Genomic DNA, 24,117 nt, shown 5'->3' with positions numbered 1-24,117 from the left:
GCTGACCAGAGGAGCGCCCACCTGCCGCCGGCAGGAGCAACCCAACCAGCTGGCCTCCCAAATCTTCACTGTGAGGAGCAAGGCGGGGAGGCTTGAGGCTCCAGGCAGGGCCGAGGGGATTGATGTGGTAGAGAGAGAAGAGGGCATTTGGGCACGGTCACTCAGGAAGCGGGGAGGGGACTCTACGGGCCTCTCGGTGGGACCCGCAGGCTCATCCTCCTGCCTCCTGGGAGGCCTGGCCTCCACCCCAGCAGCCACGAATGGCTCAATCTTCCTGCTCAAGTCCACTGCTCCCCGCAGGGCCGCGGCTGCACCCTGGCTACTGGCTCCACCCCACAACCAGAAGGCCCTCCTGTCCTGGGGAAGCCTGGGCTCTCGGGAAACTTCTGGGAAAGGTCACCAGGTGGGGAGCCAGTGCTGCAGCACGTCCCCAGGCCTGATGCTGAGACCCCGTCGGGAGCAGGAGAACAGTCCCTGTGCTGGCAGTGGGCAGGCCGGCGGCCCCCACCCCCACTGCACCCCCAGTTCTGAGGAGATGGGGTCTCAGCCACGACCCTGGTCCCCAAGATGAAGGGGTGTGCTGGAGGCGGGGGACAGGGCCAGCGCTCATACACCCGCAGGGACAAGGCCAGCTGGACCTCACGCCTGCTCCCCGGCGCCTCAGGAACCACAGCAGCTCTGGCCACTCACCTGGCCATCCTCATACTGCCTGGTCAGCCAGCCTTTCTTGAAGTTCAGCAGGTCGGGCTAAGAAAAAAAAAAGAACAGTTGAGAGGAAAGCAGCGGTGTCCCGGTTCTGGGTAAAGGGTGACTGGCAAGGCAGCTGTCTCTCCCCCAATGAGGGGGCCCCGGAAAGGGGCTTATCCCCCTGCCAGAGGAGCCCCCGTGGCCCCTCGCCCTGACAGGGGCTGCCAGAGCTGCTCCCCGGACGCGCGTCTTCGAGGAGCGCGAGGCCCCCTCACCCCGTGAGCAGCACAAGTGGGGCTGCCTGACTGCTGCGCCCGCAGGGCCGCCCGGAAGGCAGAGAAGAACGGCCCGGACAGAGTCACCCGGCATTTCGCGTGGAGGGAAGCTGTGCAGCGATGGCTGAAAGGAGAGCTGAGAAGTTCTCACAGAGGCCACAGGAAGACTGAGAGCAGAGACCACGCCCGGTGTGAAGCAAGACGCAGCAGCAAGCCTGCCAAGACCCTCAGGCCACTGACCTGCCAAGATGAGTCTGAGTCTCCGTTTCCCTACAAGCAGAACCAGGGCCGCAGGCACCGAACGGGGCGCTGTCCCTGCTGTTCCCTCTGGCACCTGTGCGCCAGAGCCTGAGGAGCAGCCTGAGAGCACCTTGAGGGCCGCAGGCAGGCAGCCCCCTGGGCCTGGCTTGTGTCACACATCGGGGCGCTGGCAAGGCCAGTGTGGAAAGAGATGTGGCCCACTGCTCCCCTCGGCCCGTGTGCTCTTCCACAGCCACCACGACCAGAATGGGGCTGTGTTTTTATATTCCAAGGACCCAAGGAGGGTTTAAGAGAACACATGCCACGTAGTGGGACACCAGTCAGCCACACGCGTCCTGGAGCCTCTGCTCCAAACCCGCGAGCGAAACCCAGACTCCAGGCAAGAAAGCCTCCACCCTGGCCCCACGGCTCCCAGTCAGGTTGCCGCTGGAGGCCCCACGCCTGGGAGGGGCGGCATCAGCCCCAGGCTCCTCGGAAGGCTGAGGACAAAGCAGAGGAGGGCCCATACAGCTGCCAGCTGTCCTCACTCCTGGGACGCTGGCCTGCCACGCGGGGCTCCCCAAGGGAGGGACGGGACCGCTCGACCCGCCTGACCACTCCCTACCTGCACCCGATGGCCACGGCTCCCATGCCCTGGAGCAAAGGCTGGGCTCCCTCCGTGGTGACCCCACGAACAAGACAAGTGCCCAGCAAGAGGGGGGCTCCCGACTCCAAAATGTCACAGAAACAAACACCCAAAACAAGAAGAACGGAGGTTCGTCCTGTGGCCCTGATTCCCCGGAGCCAGAATTCCGCTGCTCTGGCCAGATGGCCTCCTCCGCTGCGGACCTCAGAGCTCAGGATGCCCACGCAGCCCAGAGAAGGGGCAGAAACACGGCACCTGCTTCCCACGCACGGACGTGAGGGCCCGTGCACAGAAGGGGCGCCAGCGCGGAGGCACAGGCAGCAGCAGCAAAGAGCCCAGGGAACAGAAGCAGCAGGAGCAGCGTCTCCAGGCCTCGGAGCGCGGGCGCCCGGGCTCACCGTCAGGGAGGGCTCCGTGGACCTCCTGTCCAGTGACTTGGCTCTTCGGTGTGGAGACAGGGGGGAGGCCGAGGCGTCCGGGAGAGGAGCTTCGCTGGGGAGGTCCTGTGGCAGAGAGCAGCCCCGTCAGCACCAGCCAGCCCCTGGGCAGCCGGAGCCGCGGGAGGGCCGGGCTGCAGGGCCATGTTCCGGACGAGGAGGGGGCGCTCTGCCGTCTGGGCTCCCTCAGCACCTCTGCCCGTGAGGACAGGACCTGCGCCCAGACTCCTAGTCCCACGCCTCCAGCTGCCCGCGGCCGGGGCCGAGCCACCCTGGTGGGAGAGCAGCCTTTTCTTGCAGACGCACCAGCCATGTGGCTCTCCTGGCCCCCGTCCTCCCCGGGCCTCGTGGGGTCACAGAGGAAAGACGCTGGGCTCTGTGCAGTGAGCACTAGGGCCCCTCTGAGCCCAGAGAGAACAGGAGGAAGACGGAGGGCAGACTCAGCGGGGCCACGAGAGGCGGGTGGCCCAGGAGAGGTGGGTTTCAGAAGCGGAATCCACCTTGGGGACGGGGTGGAGAGAAACTGGGGCTGTGGCCACCACCCGAAAGAGAGAGGAAGGAAAAGTATTCAGCCTCGCGGCCCGACTGCCTCAGAGAGGAAGAGACTGGCTCTGGTTACGACCTGCGACCAAAAAAAGGCTCACGAGAGCAGCTTTCAGCAGAGACGGACGGAGCTCCGAGAGGAAGACGCAGAAGACAGGCCTCACCCTCAAGATGTCCACTCAATGGGGAAGGAGATGAGAGACCCGAGAGAGAACCAGGAGATGCGAGCGGGAGGCCGGGCAGAAGAGCGTCCGGGTGTGAGTGGGGCCTCGGTGGGTGTGGGGGCCTCGTGCTGACCCTGCCCCCGCCGCCCCAGAGCCCGAACGCTCACCCGCTTCCGGGGGAAGGCCCTCTTCTCGCTCCGGCCCTGGCGAGTGTCGCTGGACAGCGAGGGCCCGGCTGACACGTTGGTCTCCATGTGCTCTGCCTTCTCGATGTCCAAGGCCTCAAATTTCTCTATTACCTGGGACCTCCTGCAAGAGAGAGCATGAGGCGGCTGAGGGGGAGACAGGGTCCCCCAGAACCCGAGGGGACGTGGTCCGGAGTCTCGGAGGGGCTCCCGCAGCCAACACCCCACGCCTGGCTCGCGCAGGGCCCCGGCAGTGCACACCGCTCGCTCAGCCAGCTCGCCTCGGACACCCCTGCTCCCTCTCCCACCTCCGCTGAGGGGGGTCTTTTGGGGGGCTGCCAGCAGTTCACGGGCAAGGCCCTTCCCTTCCACCAGACGCTTCCTTGCCCTCTGCCTCCCAGCCCCCACACTGGAGTCCCCACACGCTCTGTCGCTCTGTCCTGCTGACGAACTCGGCAGTCACATGCTCAGCGCTCGGCACCCTCTCCTGAGCCAGACGCATCAGAAGGCAGCCAGCACCTCGGAGGGCACCGTCCTCATCACATTTCTCAGCGTATCTGATGCGGCCCCCACCCCAGGGCATCCAAAATTTAGCAAGAAAAAGACCCACGAATTAACATTGTTTCTGCCAACAGTAAAAAGAATCAAAACCCAAATTAAAAACAAAGCAAGTTGATTTCGTGTGAAAGGGCGGGCGGCATCGTCAGGCCATCTACGGCTGGAGACGGAGCTGAGATGGGAGCGAAGCAGGCGGAGGAGGGGCGAGTAACGTCACACAGCGACACAGCAGGAGGAGGTGGAGAGGGGCAAGACCTGAAAGAAAATAAGGCTGGAAAATGAATAAACAGAAAAGGACTGCTTGTAAAAATCAAATCATGGTAAATCAAAATTATTCAAAGAATTAAAGTAGCAAAAACCCGAGGTGATCACTGAGGAGCGCGACCAGTGAGGAGCCACGAGCAGCCGCATGGGGGACACGCCCTCGGGGGCTGCCCGCGTGTCTCCGGCCAGAGGCCTGTCCTCCCAGAGATGCCGCCCAGGCAGGCGCCCCGAGATCGCCTCACACGGAGGGCTGTCCTTGCATCTGGACGAGCAGCAGAGTCGAGGGCACCTAGTGAAGGGCCGCTGGGCCCAGAAGCCTAAAGTCTAACTCCATGAGGAAGTGGGGGAACCGGCCCCCATCCCGAGGCCCCGGAGGCCAGCTCGCCCTCGGGAGGCGCACAGTACAGGTGGCTCTCAGGGCTTCTTCCTCAGGAAGGCAGAACTCCTGGGGACCCGGCTCCCTGTGAAGCCAGGGCCTGCGGCGCTCTCAGCTCCCGCGGAGTCTCCTCCAAGGACAGAGCTGTCCGCAGGCAGCCTGTGGGGCCAGCAGCGGTGCGGCCTAGGGGCAGCAGGGGAGCGAGCGAGCGCGGGAAGCCGGGGCGGCGGGAGGGCCTGGGAACCACGGGGAGCTCTCGCGGGTGCTCGGGCTGGCCGGGCGGCTGAGGTGGCCTGTCCCCAACCGACCTGCCGGGTTTAGAGGACACTCCAGGCCCGCTCACAGGCCTCGGTGCCGCCACATGCAGAACGAGAGCTCTTCCAACTGACCCCGGGACCAGAAAGCCCCAGGAAGGCCTTGAGGAGCAGCGCCCGGCAAGGCACAGGCGAATCGCATGCTGCGAGCCGGCCATGGCCGCGAGGGGGTCAGAGGAGCGGACAGGGCGGCGCCACCTGCCAGGGAGTCAGCCACGGTGGACTCTGCCAAGTGGGGCCTTTGAAACTTGGGTCCATTGAAGCCCTGCAGGTGTGACAGCAAAGGCCTCCCAGGTGGGCCAGTGATGGGACGGAACCCGACCTCTCCAGGCTGCCAGCCAAGGCGCAGACAGGACCGCCGGCAGCTGGTTCTGGGGTCAGTCACCAGCAGTTCAACCAGGGCCAGGGCCCCCCACGCTCAGTCGGCAGCAGCTCGCCATCCGAGAAGGATTACTTCCGGGCCAGGGCTCGTCAGGAAACCCACCCCTGAGGCCCCCCAGTCGGGCTCCCGGGCAGCTGCCACTCTGGGTAGCTGTGGCCGGCGTCCTGCCCACGTGGGGTTCTGTTCTACATCACCAGAGACAGGAATCCAGTCCAGCACTGGGAGGGGCGGCTACTCAGGACCAGAAAGCAGGCCTCGGAGAGGGACAGCAGCCAGTCAGATGTCATGAGGGGTCAGTAGGAAAGTGACGTGACAGTGTTAGGATGCAGCGCGGAGGGGCCCCAGGGCAGCCTGCACCAGGTGAAAGCACATCCCCGTGGTAGCGAAGAGCAGGCGGAAGCAAAGCCCCAGAGATGCCGTGTAGCCTGGGCTGCTAGCTGAGAGGGAACTCCAAGCCAAGCAGGTGCGCTGAATGTTAATTCTTTGGTCCCCGCCAAACCAGGTGTGGCTGCCCACTCAGGGGCCTCCAGGATGCAGCAAGAAGACTGGCCGCCTACATCTGGCAAGTCCGTTGACTTATACTTCTGGCAAGTCCATTCACTTATACTTAAGTGCGCTCAGGACAGCCTCGGCCCTGTCCCGGGTCCATCCTGGCAGCAGGGCCCTCCCGTTCCCAGGTCCGGCCTGGGGTTTATGTCGCGGCTCTGCTGTCCCAGGCAGTTCCCGTGAGGAGCCGCCCTGCTTCTGCGCCCCCGTCTCTGCCCCTGCATACCAGGGTGGTCATACATCTCTCAAGGTTACTAATGAACCAGGCAGACAGACACTGGAGGGCGCCCCCCAGTACAGGTAAGCTTCCCCCTCCCCAGCACTGAGGCACCTTGTTTCCTTCTCTCTCTTCCTAGTGCTGGAGGGCACATTTGGGAAAGCAGGTGGTGCTAAGAAGCAGGAGAGCAGGAGAGCAAAGCAACCTGCTCCCAGCCAACCCCTCGAGGGGGAGCCCAGGGCCACCCAGTCTGTCCCCATAGCTCGCCCCAACTCTGAGCTGGGCTTGGGCAGGGGGAGGGCGGCAGCAGGACACTCCACAGACACTTGTGGAACTTGGGTCTGAACCTCTTTCTTAGAAAACAACTTCTTTGGAAATGTAATGAAAACTATGGATTTTCTTTTTCCAGAACATGAATCGTTTGGAGAGGTTCACATCCCGCCAGCAGCCCACGCAGCTGGGTGCGAACCCTCTTGCTGGGCAGACGCCCCATTTATAGACTCAGGAGTGGAAGCTCCTACTGGCAGGGGCACTGGGGCACTCTGGGCCGGGCCTGGGCCTAGAGCCTCCGAGATGGAACCTTGCAAGATCTTGCCCCCCACTCTCCAGGGGAACGAGGGAACGGCCCTCCTACCCTCAGACCACAGTCAAGTCCCACACCTCCACCAGCCCTGGCCCAGGCCCATCTCCAAACCCTGTCTCTCCCCAGGCACTCGTGTGTGTGTGTGTGTGTGTGTGTGTGTGTGTGTGTGTGTTGGGGCGGGGGGGGCGCGGGGAGGAAACATGTAACAACGTGTGTGAGGGTGTACGAGAATGTGACGGAATGCACGTGTGTGAGGGTGCACAGGTGGGTGTGTGTCTAAGAGAATGCGAGTGTGCACGGCAGGGGCTGCAAGGGTGCGAGAGTGTGCACCCACGTTTGCGAGCACATGGCCCTCCAGTCGCCCCCCCACCGCCCTTACCTCCGCTCGTTGCCAAACAGACGGGCCACCTCTTCCCTGCCAGGGCTTCGGGCCCGAGTCCTACGCTCCAGCCGCCTTCTCTCCACCTGGAAAGCTTCTCGGTGGCTGATCCTGATGGCCTTAGGGACGTCGGCCAGGGTGGCATACTGCCTGCTGGCTTTAAAGGCAGAGGCGCGCCCCGGTCTCTCTGCACCCCGCCCCCCAGCGCTGCCGGAGTCCACGTGGGTAGGGGGCCGGCTGGCTGTGTCCAGGGAGCCGAAGGAGCCACTGCAGACGGTTCGGCCAGAGGGCTGAGCACCTGGGGGAGGAAGGGGACGGCCAAGCTCCCGGGAGGGCGGGCCGGAGCCACTGTACCTGTTGGTGGGAGTGCCGGGGCTGGGCGGGGAGAGCGGCGGCGGCAGCGGCTGCTCCTCGGCCTTCGCGTCCTGCTTGGTCTTCTCCAGGGAGAAGTAGCCGCTCTCCACCCGGACCTTGCGGCCACAGTCCACACGCTCGCTGCTCGAGGTGCTCTCCTCTGGAAGAGGGGCAGGAGACATGCTGGGCCGGCTGCCACCTCTGGTTGAGGACTTTCCAAGAAGGCACACAGATCCAAACAGGCCACCTCTCTACCTCCCACCTCCAAAGGCTGGCGTGGCCCCCCCAGGGCAGAGCCCCAGGAGAGGAACTTACCCTTATCTGCCTCTCCCTACCGGGCTGCCGCTGACAGACTGTCAGGGGCTCCCTGAGCTTCTAGACTGGGGGCTCCGCTGGGAGAGCAGGATTCTCCCAGGAGAGACGTCCCAGCAACAACTACTTCCTACCGAACATCAAGGAGGAATCCAGGGGCCAACTAGCCACGCAACCTTTTAGTACATTTTTGGAGGGACGGGCAGAGAAGCACCTTGGCAGGAGTGAGAGGAGTGAACGGTTCTGGATGTGGATGGGCGTGTGCTGCCTGGGGAGGGCTGAGGGACCTTCTGCCCAGAGCCCGTACAAGATGCATTTCACCTGAACGAGCTGGGTCCCAACTGTCCATGCGCCTCTAGTGGCCTGGACAGGTGTAAAGGGAAAAGCCAGCCTGTCTCATGCAGAGCCCTCTAGGGCCTGGACGAGGGAGGCTGAGGCTGCCGCCCCGCTTCTGCTCAGGCAACTCCAAGTGCTAGGTGGAGAAGCGCAGTCATGCCAACCATTTCCTCCCCAGCATCCTCTTCCCCTGCTTCACCCAGGCGCCTGGGCAGAATGGGACAGAGCAGGACGAGACAGCCCTCACTGCTGCTGCTCTCAGGACACAGTGGGCTTCCAGAGATAACGGGGACTTGAAGACGAAGCAGCCATGAGACACAGGAACCAGAGGCCCCCTTGTACACAGACCTCGTTACAGAGCATCCTGATTCTCACGACACCTGCCTGGGGCTCACAGAGCAGGTGCTGTCTTCCTCCTTTACAGGTAGGACTAAAAGAGCTACAGGGGAGGGGCAGGGCAATGGCTGGAGGCCAGCGACCCAGGTCCCACACCAGGCCAGGCCCAGCCCGGGGCTGACGGACACAAGGTGAGGGAGCCTGAGGCCCGGGGCTCACGATCGGCTCAGAGGCCCCGAGTCCCAGAACCAGCTCTGTCGGGAGGCCCATTCTAGTGCTTCCAGCTGGGGCACCAGGACAGGTGGGCCCGAGGGCCAGCCCGGCCACCACTTACCATCTCTGCTCTCCAGCCCTGGCTCCCTCAGGGTGCTGGCCACAGGAGGCTGGCTCTGGCTGGGACTCTGAGCTGGACTCGGGCTGCTCCCATCGGGCTGGTCCTTGGCCCTCATTTCTTCCTGCCAGAGTGTGGACTTGGTGGTGGGAACCTTCTCAGCACTGGGGATGCTGCTGCTGCTGCTGCTGCTGGTGACAGCCATCTTGGCTGGCCCTGGCTCCTGCAGGGGAGAGCGGTGTCCGTGCGGGCCTGGGAGCACACGGGCTGAGCCGCCCGGGTACCTGGCTACCAAGGTCAACTACACCATGTCAGAGGCCCAGAATGCCAGAAGGGAAGGCTCAGAACAGAGGTGTCCTGGTTGGGCTGGAAGCTTTTTCTCTTCTGCAGCCCCAGCTAGCACCCCAGGTGGGAACCCAGGCCAGAGCTGGTGCTGCCCCAAGGGAGAAGCATTTGTGCGAGAGGTACTTAGCCAGACACAGAGTCCAAGGCCAGAGCACACAGAGAACCGTAACTCCACACTACAAGCCTAGAGCCCAGACAGGGCAGGGCTGGGACCCCCGCCACCATGCAGCACCTGCTCGGGCCCTGGGCCCGAGGCCCTGCCCACCCAGGGCACTGGGGTGCCTGCTGCTGAGGGGCTGCCAGCAGGATGGCTCTGGGTGCCCCCAGAAATGAGGCACATCTCAGCTGTCTTTCCCCAAAACACAGGGACCACCTGCTGGGCTCTCGGGGCGCCGCACCCTCCAGCCCTCACCAACCACCCCGCAGGGGAGGATGCCTGGGCTGAGAGGAGGCGGCAGCCCACGCTCGCCCGGCCAGTAAGAGGCAGAGTGGGGCTCTGAGCACTTTCCACCACCAGGCACCCCGGGAGCAGGAGAAAGGCCCAAGAGGGGGCTTCATGTTGTACGGGCACCCCTGAGGAGCCACCAAGAAGCCCAGGCACCCTGTGTCCCAAAGTGAGAGACAGGCATTTCACCAGGTCCAAAGTTTCCTTAGCTCTGCAAGGATCTCAGGCTTCCTGGGATGGGATAAAGCCAGGATGACTCTTCCCACAGACCCAGGATACACCTGACCGCCCATTCAGGCAGAGCCATTAGCAGACCTGACTCCCCAGCTGGAGATTCCCGAGAGCTCTGACCCACCACGGAAGAAGTGGACTTGGAAGAACATGGTGTGGTTTCTGACAGTTTCCTGAGACTAAAACAGAACCAGCTCCAATGACCCGAGGAAGCCTGGCCCTGGGGCCCCTGCTCCACACCCCAGCGGTGACGCTTTCCTAAGCAGAAGCCGTTCTGGGTGCCGCTGCCCTGCCCCCTCCCAACAACCTGAGGTTTGTGCTCAGAGGCTGGGCGTGGCTCTGCTGGGCCCAGGGTGGCACTGAGATTCCTCCTGCAGAGCTGGGCGGGGGTGACCTGAAGACCTTGCTCAGTGCATCTGTCCCCTCTGTGGAGGGGAGGCTGGACCAAGGGAGACAACCAAGGGAGACAGAGGCCGCCAAAAAGGGTTGAGGGGGAGGGGCGGCGCTGTGCCCATGATGGAAGGCCCTTCCTGCCAGTGCTCTCAGCCCCACGTCATGAGTGTAGCACCCTGGCACATGCATACCCCTCTCTGATGCCCGGGGTGAGCCCAGCACTGGGTAGGGAGTGGGCTTGCAAGGATCCTCAAGAGGCAGAGGAAATTCCAGGCCTGACATGCAAGGGGCAGTGACTGGGAGCTTAAGGAACACATTTCCCAGCACCAAGCGCTCCCAGACCTGCCTCCTGGGCCTGGGCCCCCAACCTGCACAGGGCTGGTTGCACCCACAGATCCCTCCCAGGCTCCCACTTCTGGGGACTCACCCCAGAGAACAGGGGCCCTGGGGTTCTCTGGACGGCGGCCAAGGCCCACAGGGAGCTTTTTTTCTCCTTTTGGTAGCCCTGCTTTCTCCTGCCTCTATGCCAAGCCTCACCGAGTCAGCAGGGACAGGAGGGCAGTCTACCGGCAGGAACAAAGCCACCGTGGCTTGCAGGAGAGGGGCTAGTTTCTAAGTAAAGTCGCTTCTCTCCAGCGCAGCTGGGTGGACAGCAGACTTCGCAGGGGCTGGGCCAGGGCCACACGGCACCACCCCCACCCCCCAGGCGTCACCATCACGGGAGGGAGGGTGCCGGGGCGCACGCCAACACAGATCCCTGGTGCCTGTGTGAGAGGAAAGAGGGGACACCCAGGCTCCCAGGTGCTGTCTCTGTGTGGCTGGGACAGCTGCACGTCCAGGGCTGTCAGTGCCATAATAAAGTCTGTGCTGTTTGGCTGCTCAGAAAGGGTTTTCAAAGCAGAGACGAAAGAGGAAGCAGGGCAGGAAGGCAGGCCCCAGTCAAGGGGCCTCTGAAGCCTCCACATGCTAAGCAGGCCTCTCTGGAGGGGGTTTCACAGAAAGCCTTGCTTTCTACCTCCAGGGCATGGAAACTGAGCAGGGACCCAGTGAGAAGGAGGGTCCTGACCCAGAGTGGGTACGGCAGCAAGCACCCAAGTGGAAAATAAGATACCTGAGAAGAGGTGGCAGCTGACAGCACATGTATGGGCCTGAGGTGGGCCGGGCCCTGGACCTGACGTGGGGCCTCACTCATGGAGAAAGGTCTGCTGTTTTATGGGTCTTTGAAGAAACGCCAAGAAGCAAGGGCCAAGAGCCCGAGCAGGTAGGGAGACAGAGGATCCAGCCCCTGGCCTGCACACGGGGCTGGGAGACACATGGCCCCTGGCCTCACCCGAGTCCCAGCTCTGGGCTTTGGGGAGAGGGAGGCAAGGGCCGCTGGTTACACCCTGAGTGGATGATCACTCCTCCTCTCCAGGCACCTCGTTACCAGGAAGTCTTTCCTCAAACAGCCTGAGCAAGCAGCAGCTCCCGGGAGCCTGTGCCTCTCAGGCTCCAGCCTCGGAGACTCTGGTCAGGGCCAGCCTGTCGCCCCCACTGCGCTGGGCTCTGCTGGGACCCCCGCCCCCGGCAGAGAGGAGTCTGCTCTCCCCCACAGCCCGATCCTCATCCCCCCTCATGCCTGAGGGGTGCCTGCACGCTCCAAGGCCCCAGCTCCCAAATGCCTCGACACCCTCCTCGAAACAGGACTCCGGGCTCCCCTGCCCGCCTGAGTTCCTAGAGCGTGGGGTGCAGCAAAGGGACACCTCCAGCCCCCAGCTGGTTTGATCCCAAACTCCAGGGCCATGAGAAAAAGGCTAGGTATGGGGTCTTGGGTTCTTGTCTCTATGGGGGCCCCTAAGGCATTAGGCTTTTCCCACAGCTGCATCTTGGGCTGCGGAGGGGAGGCCTGCCCAGAGACCCTCCCCCGCCCCCCGGACCCAAGTCTCCTCTGGACAGGCCCCACAGCCCTCCACGAGACTGACTGACAGGGGGTTGTCCCTGATGAAGGCTCACAGCTTCCAGAAATCAGCAGCCTTGAATGGGATGCTCAGGGGAGCCAGGGCAGAAGGAAGAGACACCCTGCCTGCCGTAGGTCGAGCAGAGGAGGCTGGGACCTCAGTACCCTGGGCTCTAAGAGACCCTCAGGGAAGAGGGTGATCTCCCCACCCTGCAATCACATGGCTCCTGCTCCCAACCCAAAATGTGAAGCAGCATCTGCGGGGAGAGGATGTCACAGGGGAAGGGACAACTGGGAAGCAGGGACATAACCAAATTCCCCGGCCTGGTTGAAAGTGCCTTCTGTATGTGTATTTGCCTTATTTGGAGGCAGGAGCTCTGCTCCAACACTGTTTCCAAGGCATCGCTATGGAAACGCGATGGAACTCTAAACACCCTTATTCCGCCTGGGGTTTTCTCTCAAATCAGGAAGCTTTGGGGGATTTGCCTGTGTGTCTGCTGTTCCCCAGCAGGAAGCTCCACCTTCTGTCTCTAGGAACGCGTGCAATTCCATTTTGCCGACTTCCTGCCAGGGACACTACCTTCCAGGGGGATGCTGGCCTGGGACCCTTCGGGGAGGGTGGGCAGAAGGCAGACAAGGACCATCGGCTGAGAGCAGGCCGGGGCCACACTCCATCAGCAGGAGGGCCTGTGCAGCAGCCCAGAGCAGGCGTGGCCAGGGGAGTCTGAGGGGGCGTGCAGGAGAAAGGGGACCGGGCCAGCACACACCTCCCTCTCCTGCCCAGACCTCTGTCACCCAGGGAAGCCCAGAGGAGCCAGCAGGGACTGATGAGCCCCAGAGGGTAGCCAGGTTCTCCACGGGAGGGCCGTCAGGCTCTGGGGCTTGTGAGATGCTCACGGGACCCCCGATCACCATCCTGTTCACTCTCAGGGGTGCTGTGAGGCTCAATCAGGCAAGACAACTGAGCAACAGGAAAGTTTGGGGCAGAGAGGAAAGGAATCACATGTACCGTTGGCCCTTTGAACAAGCAGGGGTTGGAGCGCTGCCCCCTCTGAGCGGTCAAATATCCAGCACGACTTAGAGTCGGCTCTCTGTATCTGCGGTTCCTCCATGTCCGCGGCTCCAACCAACCGCGGACCGTGTAGTCCTGCAGGATTTACTATTGAAAACAACCCACATAAAGTGGGCCCACAGAGCTCAAGCCCATGTGTTCCAGGGTCAACTGCACTGAGCACCCAGGACGGGCCCAGTACTTCCTTCCACACACACGGGTAGCCGAGAACTAGACTTCAACAGGCCCATTCTGCAAATCAGCTCACTGAGTCCCTGAATCCCTCCAGTGCCCTGAGCCCCTACAGGCCAGCCAGGGAGGGAAGGGCTGGACCTGGTGGGACCACCCCAGCCACCTCCCACTCTGGTCTCATGGGATCTGAGGCAGAGGCACAAAATCAAGGCCAGTGCCAGTGTTTTCCATTTATGGTCAACCCAGAGCATAAGTGGGGCCCCTCAAGAGCCCCTCACTTGGCTGGGACACTCTAGGACCCCCCTGCCCAGCCCCCCTGTTCAGCCTGCTGTCTGCAGAATCATCTCTGTGTGGGAAGTGGAGCTGAGCTGAAACCTTTCCTCCCGGCTCCCCAGCAGCTGGCAGGACGGTCAGGGGGAGGGACACGCACTGTGCTACTGCTGCGAACCCCCTGCCTGCAGGGTGGATGCCTCTGGGGGCAGCTCCACAGCAGGCCACCCCCTCCCAGTAGGGGTCCTGCCTTGTGGCTCGGAGAGGAGTGTGCAGCTCACAGACCAACAGAAGGAAGGAAAGGACCCCAGGGCTGATGGCCACCTCACCCCTGACGTGACCCCTTTCCCTTGCGCCCTATTCTAGGCTGGGTACTGAAGCCCCCCAACCTCCTAGGGCGCACTCTCTTTGCCCCAGCTCCACCAAGGGGATGCCAGCTGGCAGCCCCGCCCTCACCTGTGGTGTGGGGGGCTCCACCTTCCGCTTCTTCTTCTGGTTCTGCTTGTTGGTCCTGGGATAGACCGTGAGCATCTCCAGCCAGCTGGGGAAAGAGGAGGGGGGAGCGCCAGTCAGACCCTGCTCTCAGGGACCAGGACCCCGCCGGTGCCCACCCAGCCTCCAGGCACCAGAGCAAGGCAGAGCACCACTCAGATCAGAGCTGTCACTGCCGGGGCAGGAAACCCAGCAGCGCAGCCGGGACGAGCACAGACTGAGCCGAGGCCACTCCCAGGCGCTGACCCCACGATGACCACAGCGCAGGCGGGGAGGCCCTTCAGGCCTGGAGATGGGGCGGGCTCCACGCTGGTGCGGCGGGAGGCCTGACCGCAGGCCCCTGCCAAGGACTCGGCACTGTTTCTACCACTGACCTGTCTCTGGGGCCTGGACTCCACTCGAGGAAGGAACCCGGGACTCTGCTACTGAACTTCCCCACAGCGGGTCACTTCTGGGGGCTGCGCATCTGACCTCCCAGACTCATTCGCTCACCTCTGGGCCCGACTTGCACAGGGAGGGCGCTGGGCACCTCGGTATTCGGGAAGGCCCAGCAGAGCTGCCCAGGGACCCTGTCCAGGGACCCATACCAGGGCCCACATGCTGGACCAGCAGCAGGGAAGGCCACGGGGCAGCGTGGGAAGAACAGGGAATGAGGCAGGAGGCTTGGAGTCAGATCTGGCTCTGCCACCCCCAAACCATGACCCCAGGTGGCTCCCAGGCCTCTGGGCTTCTGTCTCCTGGTCTCTGACGCCAGGGGCTGGATTAGGCCGTGACATGACCACTGCTTGCCTCACTGGAGCTTCGTAATAGCTGGGAAGGTTGGAGGAAGGGGAAAGAAGGAGGTGTGGTGGCGAAGGGCAGCCCCAGTGCTTTCTCCACAGGGGAAGGTACTGCAGGAGACACTGGGCCACTTCTTCCCAGAACTCCAGGGTCCGTGTTGGGCCTGCTGCCAGCCTAGGCTGACGACCTGGTGGCGCTGGCTGAGCTGCTGTACAAGGCAGGGTCTGCACGGTCAGGGCCCTGGCTGTAGCGATGACCGGCACCCCAAGCCTGGGGCAGGGAGAAGGGCTCTGGTCTTTAGTTCTCAGAGGTGCTTCTTTCATTTGAGGGGGAGCGGGGAGGGGTGGAGGCTGGTCATAGCCGGCTTCTGGGACAGCCTAGGGGGCTGTGCTGGTTGTGCTGCTGACAGCTGTCAGCTGGGAGAGCAGGATTGGGTGTGGGGCATCCCAGCATCCGAGGTGAGGCCCAGCCCAGCAAGAGCAGGGCATTCTCAGTTTGCTGAGAGAATGAACAATCCCTGCACTGTGCAGACCTGACGCACAGGTCCTGCGCCTGTGGTCCTCGAAGCAAGAAAGGAGGCCACGGCTGAATCTGCACAGCAGCAGACGAGCACTCTCCAAGGCCTTCCTTCAGGTAACCTAAGGAGTTCGCGTGCTTGTGGGGTTAAGAGACCTGCTTTCTAGCCTGCCACGGGGGCTGAATTTCCTTTGGGAAGTTCACACCAAGGAACCACGCCTGCTGAGGGCCCCTCTTCAAGCTTTACCGGGGAAGGGAGGGGAGGGGAGGAGAGACTGCCCGGCAAAGTCACCTCATCCCGCAGGGCCCCAGGAGCGGGGGCCGTGGCAGGGAGGGGCAGAGCCTTCGGGGTGCCCGGAGCCTCTGCACGCTGGCCCAGTCGCTCTTGAATGGCAACACTAATGAGCTGGGCAAACCTGTGCACCTCGCAGGACAGGGCCTCACGGGAAAGGAGAGAAGATCTGCCCCGCGGCTACGCTGCTGACTAAGTGGAGCCCCCGGAGACTCAGGGATGGAGCGCAGGGCGAGGGTGGGCCCGGCCTGCCCCACTCAGCGGTGCCGTGGCCAGAGGCTGGGGGATGCCCAGTCCAGGCACAGACAATGGGCCGTGTCCCCCGTACTGGGGTTCCTCACAGCAGCCCAGCAGCATGTGTCTGGTGCTACGCAGATGGGTTACAGACATTAAAATACACCCAGGAAAGAAATGAGTGCAGGGAACGAACACACGCGGCTGGTGGTGAATGTGGGCGCCAGGGACACAGTAGAGGGGCCCCTCAACTCTGAGGGCAGAGCTCAAAGGCAGCGGTATGGAGAGGAGGGGCAGCTGGGACCCAGCCCCGCCAGAGGCACTGAAGAGCCCCCTTGCCAACTCCTGCCAAATCTCACCTCCTCTGAAGAGCCAGGTGGAGCGGCACCTCCTGCTGTGAGGGGACAGGGAAAGAGACTCTCGCCATCAGCTCTGGGACAGACGCGGCTGCCTCTGGCCATCCGGGGGTCTCCATTCAGAGAAGACCCCGGAAAGAAGGCAGAAGGGACTGTTCTCTACTCCTCTCCCTTGAAGTCAGCACCTCTTTAGGGACCCATGTGGGGGCCCCAGAGCCCACAGATGAGGTTACCCAGCAAGGAGCCTTGCCAGGCGCTCAGACCCAGGAGGCCAAGGGCAGGGCAGAGGAGGGAGAGAAGATGCAGACAGAGTCTGTCCCCAGGGTTGCAGGAGCCCTCGCACTGGGCAGGAAGCAGCGAGGCCCAGCCCAGGATGAGGGGAGGGGAAGAGTGTCAAGTAACTGGCTCCGGCTCTCGGTTTGCCACCAAGCCACGACACTAGGCTCCAGCCTCAGGACCCCCAGGACACACAGCTGGTATCTCACCCGCTAATGACCTTGTCTACCCACACTGCACAGGAATGGCAGGCCCTGTACATGCATATAGGAGTGACTGTGGGAAAGGGGCTCAGGGACTGAGCCGAGGACCCTGCCAAGTGCCTGACGGAGGGTCCCATCAGAGAGGCCAGAGACCACATGGCACGCCACTACATCACTGACCTGGGCCCCAGCTCACATGCTCCCTGTTATCCTGGGGACCTCAGACACCCCTTTCCCATCCAACGTCACCCAGACCCCTCCCTAGGACCCAGCTCCCAAGTGGCGGGGAACAGATCTCCTCAAGGAATCCAGTTGGGCAATGGAACCTCAGCCAGGCGTGCCTGCCAGACAAGGCCATGGCAGCAAGTGTGAACCAGGACGTGCAAATGGCTCCGTGCTGTCACTCACGCCTGGAGTGACTAGGCTCCCTTCATGTCCTGGACCTCAGTCTCCCAACCGCAGAACGAGGGCTTGTAAAACCCTTTACACTCTTAAACCACAAGGTTCTAAGACGAGGATTAAGGAGAAGCAGTGAAAGTGGTCCTTCTGTTAGGCCCTAGAGTCAGAAACGCAAACCTGCCTCTGCCCAGGAGAAGAGGACTTGGGGTGAGCTGGCACCCCGGAGGGGGCCTCTGAGCCCCTTGGCAGCACGAGTCTGGCCTCTGCTCCACGCCCACCTCAGCAAGAACAGGGTCTCCTGGCCACACTCTCACTTTCTCACTCAGCAGCCTTGGGCAGGCTGCAGCTGAAGCCCTGAACCCCAGGCCAGGGCTCTCAGCAGCCTTCAATCTGTTGAAAGCAAAGTGTCTGACATTCTAATTCTCTGTCTTCTGTGCTGTAATAATCAGCCCAGTCCCCCAACCCCTCTGGTTCACTTTTTCATTTTCACCTTAAAGGACGACGGGATTCTGCATGACCCAGCACCCAAGCTCCCGGCAGGGCCGGGGTACCTGCTCGCTGTCATGTACCATGTCACGTACCGTGTGTGGCTGGGTGCACAGGACTGGTGGCAGGTGCCCCAGGAGCAGGGCTCCCAGAAGGCAGATGTGGCAGGGCTCAGAGCACAGAGCTCAGCCCGCTGGCCTATTGGCTGCCTGAAAATCTGGGCCCCTCTACTTCCTAGGGCTTCCCCAAGCCTCTTGCCAAGGCATGCTGGGGGAGCAGGTGACCCAGAACTCTGTCCCTTCCCCTCGGCTGAGGAAGGCAGTGCGTGCGGTCACCCTGCGGTGACTCCCATAGGCAGGCACGGGGCACACGAGGGAGACACAGGCCTCCTCCACTCGGACAAGCCCCGCCCTTTATGAGCGCCAGCTGATGGAGCCACATGCGTCGCAGTGGAGGGCTTCCCAGAGACGTCACAGCTTTGGGGACAGAGGGTCACTGCAGACCGAGGGGAGGGCGGGAACGAAGGCGAGGAGCTGGGGAGAGGCAGCAGGGGGCGTGCGGTGACAAGCAGCTCAGCAAGGAGGGACAGGGCGGTGGGGGCAAAGGCTGCGGGGCTGAGAAGGGCCCCAGGGGCTTTCAGGCAGGAGGGAGGCGAGGTCGGATGAGCTCTGGAAACTGAGCCCCTCGTGGCTGAGCGATAGATGGTTGGAGCGCAGTGAGAATGGAGCGCAGAGCCCAGAGAGAGGCTGGGAAGATGCGCCAGCGCCAGCAGAGGGAGGCCGCTGGGGGAGCAGGACATGCAGGGGCAGCCTGGCGAGTGTGTGGACATGGGGATGAAGCAAAGGTGGGTGGAGGGTGAGGCCAGTGTGGGTGAAGAGAGGGACTCAGAAGAGGAGACACACAGAGCAGAAAGTGAGGGCAACGCCAGCTGTCGTGCCTAAGAGTCCTGGTCCAAGGAGCTGCTGGCAGGCGGGAGCCCCTCTTCCCAAGACGTGCAGAGCGAACTCACCCGCTGATGATCTCCTTGGTCTCTGCCCGGATGAAGTGCTCCTTCTCGGGGGTCAGAATGCACAGGGAGAACTTCTGGCCCGTGCGGCCCTCCCCATCCACCACGTCTGTGCACTGGTTCATGTTGATGGTGCCCTGAGGGAGGGTTGTGGGCTGCGAGAGGAAGAAGATGGGGCAGGGAGTCAGTCACTCTGGGGGCAGAGGAAGGCAGCAGGGAGTGTCCCTGCATCCCACGGTCCTTTCTGACCCTCTGTGCTTCTCCTCAGTCACCTGGACCTCTCACAGCTGTGCAGACAGCTGATTACAGCAGAGGACAGGGTGTGCGCTGCCTCGGCCCGGCCCTCACAGCCCGCCTTCCCACTGACCCATCTCCAGGGAGGAGCGGTGACAGGCCTGCTCTTCTCAGAGGATATCCAGCTGGACATTCCTTCCCACTGGAGAACAACATCCCAGCTAGTCCTGGAGGAGGGCGGGGGGCTGGGGGGTGGGGACAGGCAGGAGACACTCCTTTATGACAGCTGGGACGACAGAGGCAGCCAGGAGCCTGGTCTCAGAGGGTGACTGATCCAGGAAAGCAGGGAGAAAAGCTCCGGAGGAGGTGGTTTCAAAATAGCAAGGTTACTTTTAGAGGCAAGAGGGGGCCAGAGAGAAGCACATTTTGATGGCGCGCTGTGGGGCAGGCAGGCCACCTCCAGGGCTGCCCATGAGGAGCACCGCCAGGCTGCCTGGCCAGGGCCAGAACAAATAACAACTTTCCCCCTCTTTTCTATCAGCTAGGCTATTAGACATTGATATCAGGGAGAGAAACCCAGAAATGAGAAAAGATGGTTTTAAGAAGTTCCTACTGAGGGGAAGGGTGAGGACCTCCCCCAAACATGAGGAGGCTTATGGAGGGGGAGGCAGGTGGCCATGGCTGCCACCACACCAGGTGCAAAGACCCCGCTGAGGGCTCTCACAGGGAGACGAGCCCCAGCTCCGACTCCCACCTCCACCTCCAGGGCAGCTGCCAGCTCCCCCAGCTGCCCCACGGAGCCCTCCCCAAGTGCTCGGCGCTTCCCAGGTCCTGGAGGAGCAGCAGGGAGAAAAGGCAATGGTGGCTGCTGGACTAGGGGCTGCCTCGTCCGTGCTCCCTCCCTCCCACCTGCCAGCAGAGGAGGGGGGCCCCGAGCTCTTCTGACCCACCGCCACCTCCCTTCTTATCCACTGGGGCCCGACCCCAGGAGCCAGACCCAAGGGGCACTGGGTTCCCCGAGTTCTGGCCCTGACGTGGCCGCGGGCTTGCTGGGCCACCGCAGGGGAAGGACTAAGCTCCCTGGCTCCCAGAAGCCTTTCTGTGGGGGGCCTCTGGGATCAGCCTGTCCTCCTTGGGCCCAGCTCAGAATGGAGGTGGCAGGGCAGGAGGGCCGGCCGTGAGCCCACAACGGGGAAATAGCATGCACCCTTGCTGTGTATTCAAAGTGTGTCCCGTCTCCGAACTGCCCCCCAGGTGGGGACATGAGAAGGGGCCACACCCACGCCAAGCCTAGTGCCCTTGTTGAGTGAAGTGACCTGGTAGCATCTCTCCTGGGGGCTCCTGGACGGCCCTTGAGCTGGGAAAGGGAGCTTGGGTGGGTTGTCCTCAACCAAGCAGAGGGGGTCCCTTGGGAGCAGCGGACAAGGGAGGTGGCCTGGGTTCCCCACCCCGGATGAGTGTGTCTTCCCCCACTTCCTGCCCTGGCCCCAGCCCCTGCTCCCTTCAGAGGGTCTAACACTGGGCCTTCCCTGGCATCGTGCCAGTGCCCTTCGGAACCGTCTCTGGGTGGCGACCTCTGCCCTCTCTGGAGCCAGACTCCCGCAGGCGGGAACACTCAATCCCCACTGGCCCTGACAAGGCACACAGCCTCTATGAGGCAGGTCCTCAGGGAGGACCCTGATGCCATGAGGAGTAAGGCACGAGCTGAAAGCACAGGCGCGCCTGGTGCACTCCTTTCCTGAGAGAGCCGGACAGGAGCAGAGGGGCTCTTCCTCCTTCATCCACCATGCTGCCGGCACAGGCGCATGGCCCTGAAGAGTTACCCGTCTGTTACACACACAATACACACAGGTAAGTTCAATGGGAACCATGAAAGACATCATCAAAAGTTCTAGAGTTTCCTTCTCACTAGACCACGTAGTGGGCCCCCTGGAGGCACACGTTCCTCTTTAGAGACCACTGCTCCAGGGCTCGGGGTACCAAGCTGCTCACTGGTCCCTTCTGCACAGTGAGTAGGTTCCCAGGTGAGGTTTCCCTGCCGGCCCTGCAGCTCCGTGTGGTCACAGGACTCACTCACCAACTGCACCATGAGACTTCTGGCAACCTCTCCCTGACACGAAGGCTCTACCTCCTTCCGGAAAAGCTTTCAGAAAGGCCAATGAAAGGCAAAAACATAACAAGCTAGGGCTGAAGGACATGGAAGTTTCTTTACCACCTCTGTGTCAGGATCTTCCAGTTACAACCTCTTTCCTGCTTCCTTAAATGTGGCTTACCACAAGGCGGGCATTATCTAATCCTGTTACACAAGCAGGAGAAGGAGCAGAGAGTAAACAGCGGTCATCAACAGAAGGGAGAACTGGCAAACCGGTCCAGGTTCACAGGGACCTGCCCGTGACGGCTCCTTCGGGGTCTCCACAGCGCCACCCAGGGGAAGAGGCAGCACCCGCACACCGCTGCGCGCTCACTGACCGCTCCCATCACCCGCACCTGCCCCTTCACTGCTCTGCCTTCAACTGCATCTCTCGCACTCACAGCTCGGGCAGACTCAACCTAGGGTCTCCAGGGAGTCCCAGGCTGAGGTCTGACCCGCCCCACCTCTGTCCAGGAGCAGAGCACACCCACCTGCATGCTCAGCATTGGGGAGAGAAGAGAGCACACTCCACATAACAACCTGTTTCCTGGCTAGGCAGCCCTGGTGCTGGGAGAGCCAGGGCGAGTACCTAGGCTGTAATGCAGCCCTCACCCCTGGCACTGTCAGAAGAGAAACCAGCCCAGTCCAGCAAGCTCCCGGCCCTCATCCTGCAATTCAAGAGGTTAGGAATCCAGGCCTTCTCCAAGGCTGGGCATCACCTAGTTTTGCTCATTTCACTTTCCAAAAAAGGAATGGCTGTCGGAAGGCCAACCGATGCGGCTGTGTTGCCAAGTTATGGGTTCAGTCCTCACCCGGCAATGTCACTGGACGGCCCTCCAGCCATCTGGGGGCCTCTGATCCTCCTCTGGCTTCCACACTGCACCAGCTAAAATGGCAGAGCTGCGACAGGGCTGAAGATCCTCTAAGAATGAGGTGGCCAAGCAGGAGAGCACAAGACAAGGGCCTCTGTCTGGGGATGTGACCACACTCTACCGAGAAGCCAGCTTTCCTGCCTGTCGTCTGCTCGCTGGCTCACAAGAGGCCCACTCAGGACACTCCTGAGCAGCAGCCTCACCCCCACCCTTGGCCCAAGCAGGTGCCATTCAGGGAAAACAGCCCTTGTCCATTTCTTGCCGGATCCTGGAAGTTTGGGAAGCAGTGAGCTTCTGAGAGCCTGAGAAAAAGAAGAGGAAAGTTGGACAGAAACACAGAGAAGGGCCCTTGAGACCTTTCAGCAGGATCGTCCCACCAGGCAGCTGTGCTTACAGACCCAGAGGGGAGGCAGCTCGAAGGCGAGACTCAGATGGGATGGGAATCCGCCATTTTACCCCTCACTCCCCTAGTCAGAGGGGAAAATGGAGACCCACAGAAGCCAAGGGCAAAGAAGCACTCTCAAGGGCGGAAGGTACTTCTCAAGGGAGCCCAACGCCGCCCACCGTCTGAGGTCCTAGCTTGCTTAGGCCACTCAAGCCCGGTCCAAGCAGAGCCCACATCCTTTCTTTGGGATTGAGGAGGTGGGACCTGAGTCCTCTACAGAAGCGAGGTGGTCCTGGGGAGCACCTCACCCAGTTGCAGGCGCCCCCAGAGCCCCACGTCCCTGGAGAAGCAGGTGCTGGTCAGGCTCACAGAGGCCGTCTCCTGGCTCTTCCCACTCCCGCCAAGCTGTCCACAGAGCCCCAAGCCTAGCGCACCATGAGTCCTTCTCTCAAGAGGCAGCGCTGGTGACCGCCCCAAGCGCCACCCAGGCCACAGTCCAGCCCAGCAGCCAGCACTCTCCAGATGAATATCCCCAAAGCCCAGGTTCCCCAAGGAAACTGTAAAGACTCTTGGAAAAGGGGTCTTGAGGCGCACCCATGAGATCACGATCCCACCAGGACCCGGAGTGAGCCAAGCCCCTGCCCGGACCCAGCAGCTCAGAGAGGCCTCTGCCAATCTTGGCCAGGGCCCCGGAGCAGTGGGGGTGGACAAGAGGCTACAGGAGGTGCCCGCCCAGCAGAACTTCCTTCCTCCCGTTCCTCTTGTTGCCAGCAGCCAGCTGTGCCCAGTCGTGCTGTGAGCTTCCCCCATGTTCCACGTCGTGGTCCACAGGGGGCTCACAGCCATCCTGCAGAGCAGCCCAGGCCAAGCTGTGCCCACAGTCTCACTGCCAGTCCCCAGGCGTCGGGTCTGTGTCCTTGCTGTCACCTGACCTCCTCCCAGGGAGCCCTGACTCTGCACCCTCCCTGCCCCTTAGATCTCCAGTGTGAACCTGCCTGCTCCAACTCACTGCCCTGGCCAGCCAGGCTAGGGGCTATGGCACAGGGGACCTGCCACCTGACCGCCCATCACCCCAGGACAGGAGGGAGTGCTGGTGCCAAACACCGACCTCACTCCCAGCCCCCTCCTCCCCGCAGAGATTGGAGGGGCTAAGCTAGACTCTGGGCCTTAGGTTTCCAGAACCCACTGGCCAAGAGGAGCGCCAGCCTTGGACCAGAATCCTAACTGTGCCACCACCACCTCTGTGACCTTGGGCAACTTGTACATTGTGAGCCTCAGTTTCCACAGGTATAAAGTGGGAGTAACAGTATGCCCACTCCAGATGTAAAATGGAGTAGCTGCTGTGGAAAACAGTGTGGAAGTTCCTCAAAAAGTTAAACATGGAGTCACCTTATGACCCGGAGAGGAGACGTTAAGTCACTGCATTTCCCCTGAGTGCTGCCATGGGAAGAAGGGATGCAAGTGTTGGCCACGTGTGCCTCCTACCCTGGGGCACAGAGGGGGCCACGGGGTGAAGGGAGAGAGCTGACCTGCTGGGCGGGAGGGACCTCCAGGCCTCATCCTGTCCCTGAGACGGGAGGGAAAGCCTGGCCTCCTGCCTGCTGGCCCTAAGGTGACCAACAAATGGCTCTTAAAAATGACGGGCCACGCCAAGGGGTTTACCCGAGGGTGGCGAGCAGCTCACGCCTATCCTCCGTGCCTCGTCAGCCCCCATCTTAAGGCCCTGGGGAAGATCTAGCTCTGGTTCCCCAGCCACACTCTGCAGGGGGAGCTGGGGGAAGGTGCGGGGAGGCAGGGCTCTGCCCTCTGCCCAGCACCGACCCCCTCCCCGGTGCAGCATCCCCGCCCTCCTCCCCGTGGGCTCCCTGGAGCAGGGGGTCCAGCTGTGAGGGCTGCATCCCCCTCGAATCAAGTCAGGAAGGTGGGAGCCCCGAGCCTGGGGTCTGTTCAGTGGCGGCTCTGTGGCTTCGGCTCCTCGGCCAGCTCCCCGGGAAGAGCCCAGCCCTCACCAGACCTCCTCACCTCAGCTGCTCCTACAGCCTTGGGCCCAAGCCCTCCGCCCCGAGTCTGAGGTCCTTGACCACTCCGGCCTCCCCTCCTGTCCCTGCCCGCAGGTCTAGGCAACTG

General features: G+C 62.3%; 1 protein-coding gene across 4 annotated transcripts in view; it reads right to left on the bottom strand.

Annotated features, from left to right (window-relative positions):
- The window catches only part of MPRIP (myosin phosphatase Rho interacting protein), a 134,595-nt gene that overhangs the window by 36,026 nt on the left and 74,452 nt on the right, over positions 1-24,117 (bottom strand). For 3 of the 4 annotated variants that reach the window (XM_082680140.1, XM_082680139.1, XM_082680138.1), the window contains exons 4-10: positions 18,372-18,523; positions 13,785-13,869; positions 8,469-8,688; positions 7,151-7,310; positions 3,160-3,301; positions 2,247-2,351; positions 691-747 (exon numbers count right to left, since the gene is read on the bottom strand). In XM_082680140.1, coding sequence (XP_082536266.1) covers positions 691-747; positions 2,247-2,351; positions 3,160-3,301; positions 7,151-7,310; positions 8,469-8,688; positions 13,785-13,869; positions 18,372-18,523 — 921 coding nt within the window. Of the gene's footprint in view, positions 1-690; positions 748-2,246; positions 2,352-3,159; positions 3,302-6,796; positions 7,311-8,468; positions 8,689-13,784; positions 13,870-18,371; positions 18,524-24,117 lie in introns of all 4 variants that reach the window. The other variant, XM_082680137.1, reaches the window with a different exon arrangement.

Source organism: Grampus griseus (assembly GCF_964374135.1).
Source record: "Grampus griseus genome assembly, chromosome: 20".
In the NCBI taxonomy this organism is placed as follows: Eukaryota; Metazoa; Chordata; class Mammalia; order Artiodactyla; family Delphinidae; genus Grampus; species Grampus griseus.
The sequence above is the reverse complement of the archived record's forward strand: the minus strand, read 5'-3'. Positions and strand labels throughout refer to the sequence as shown.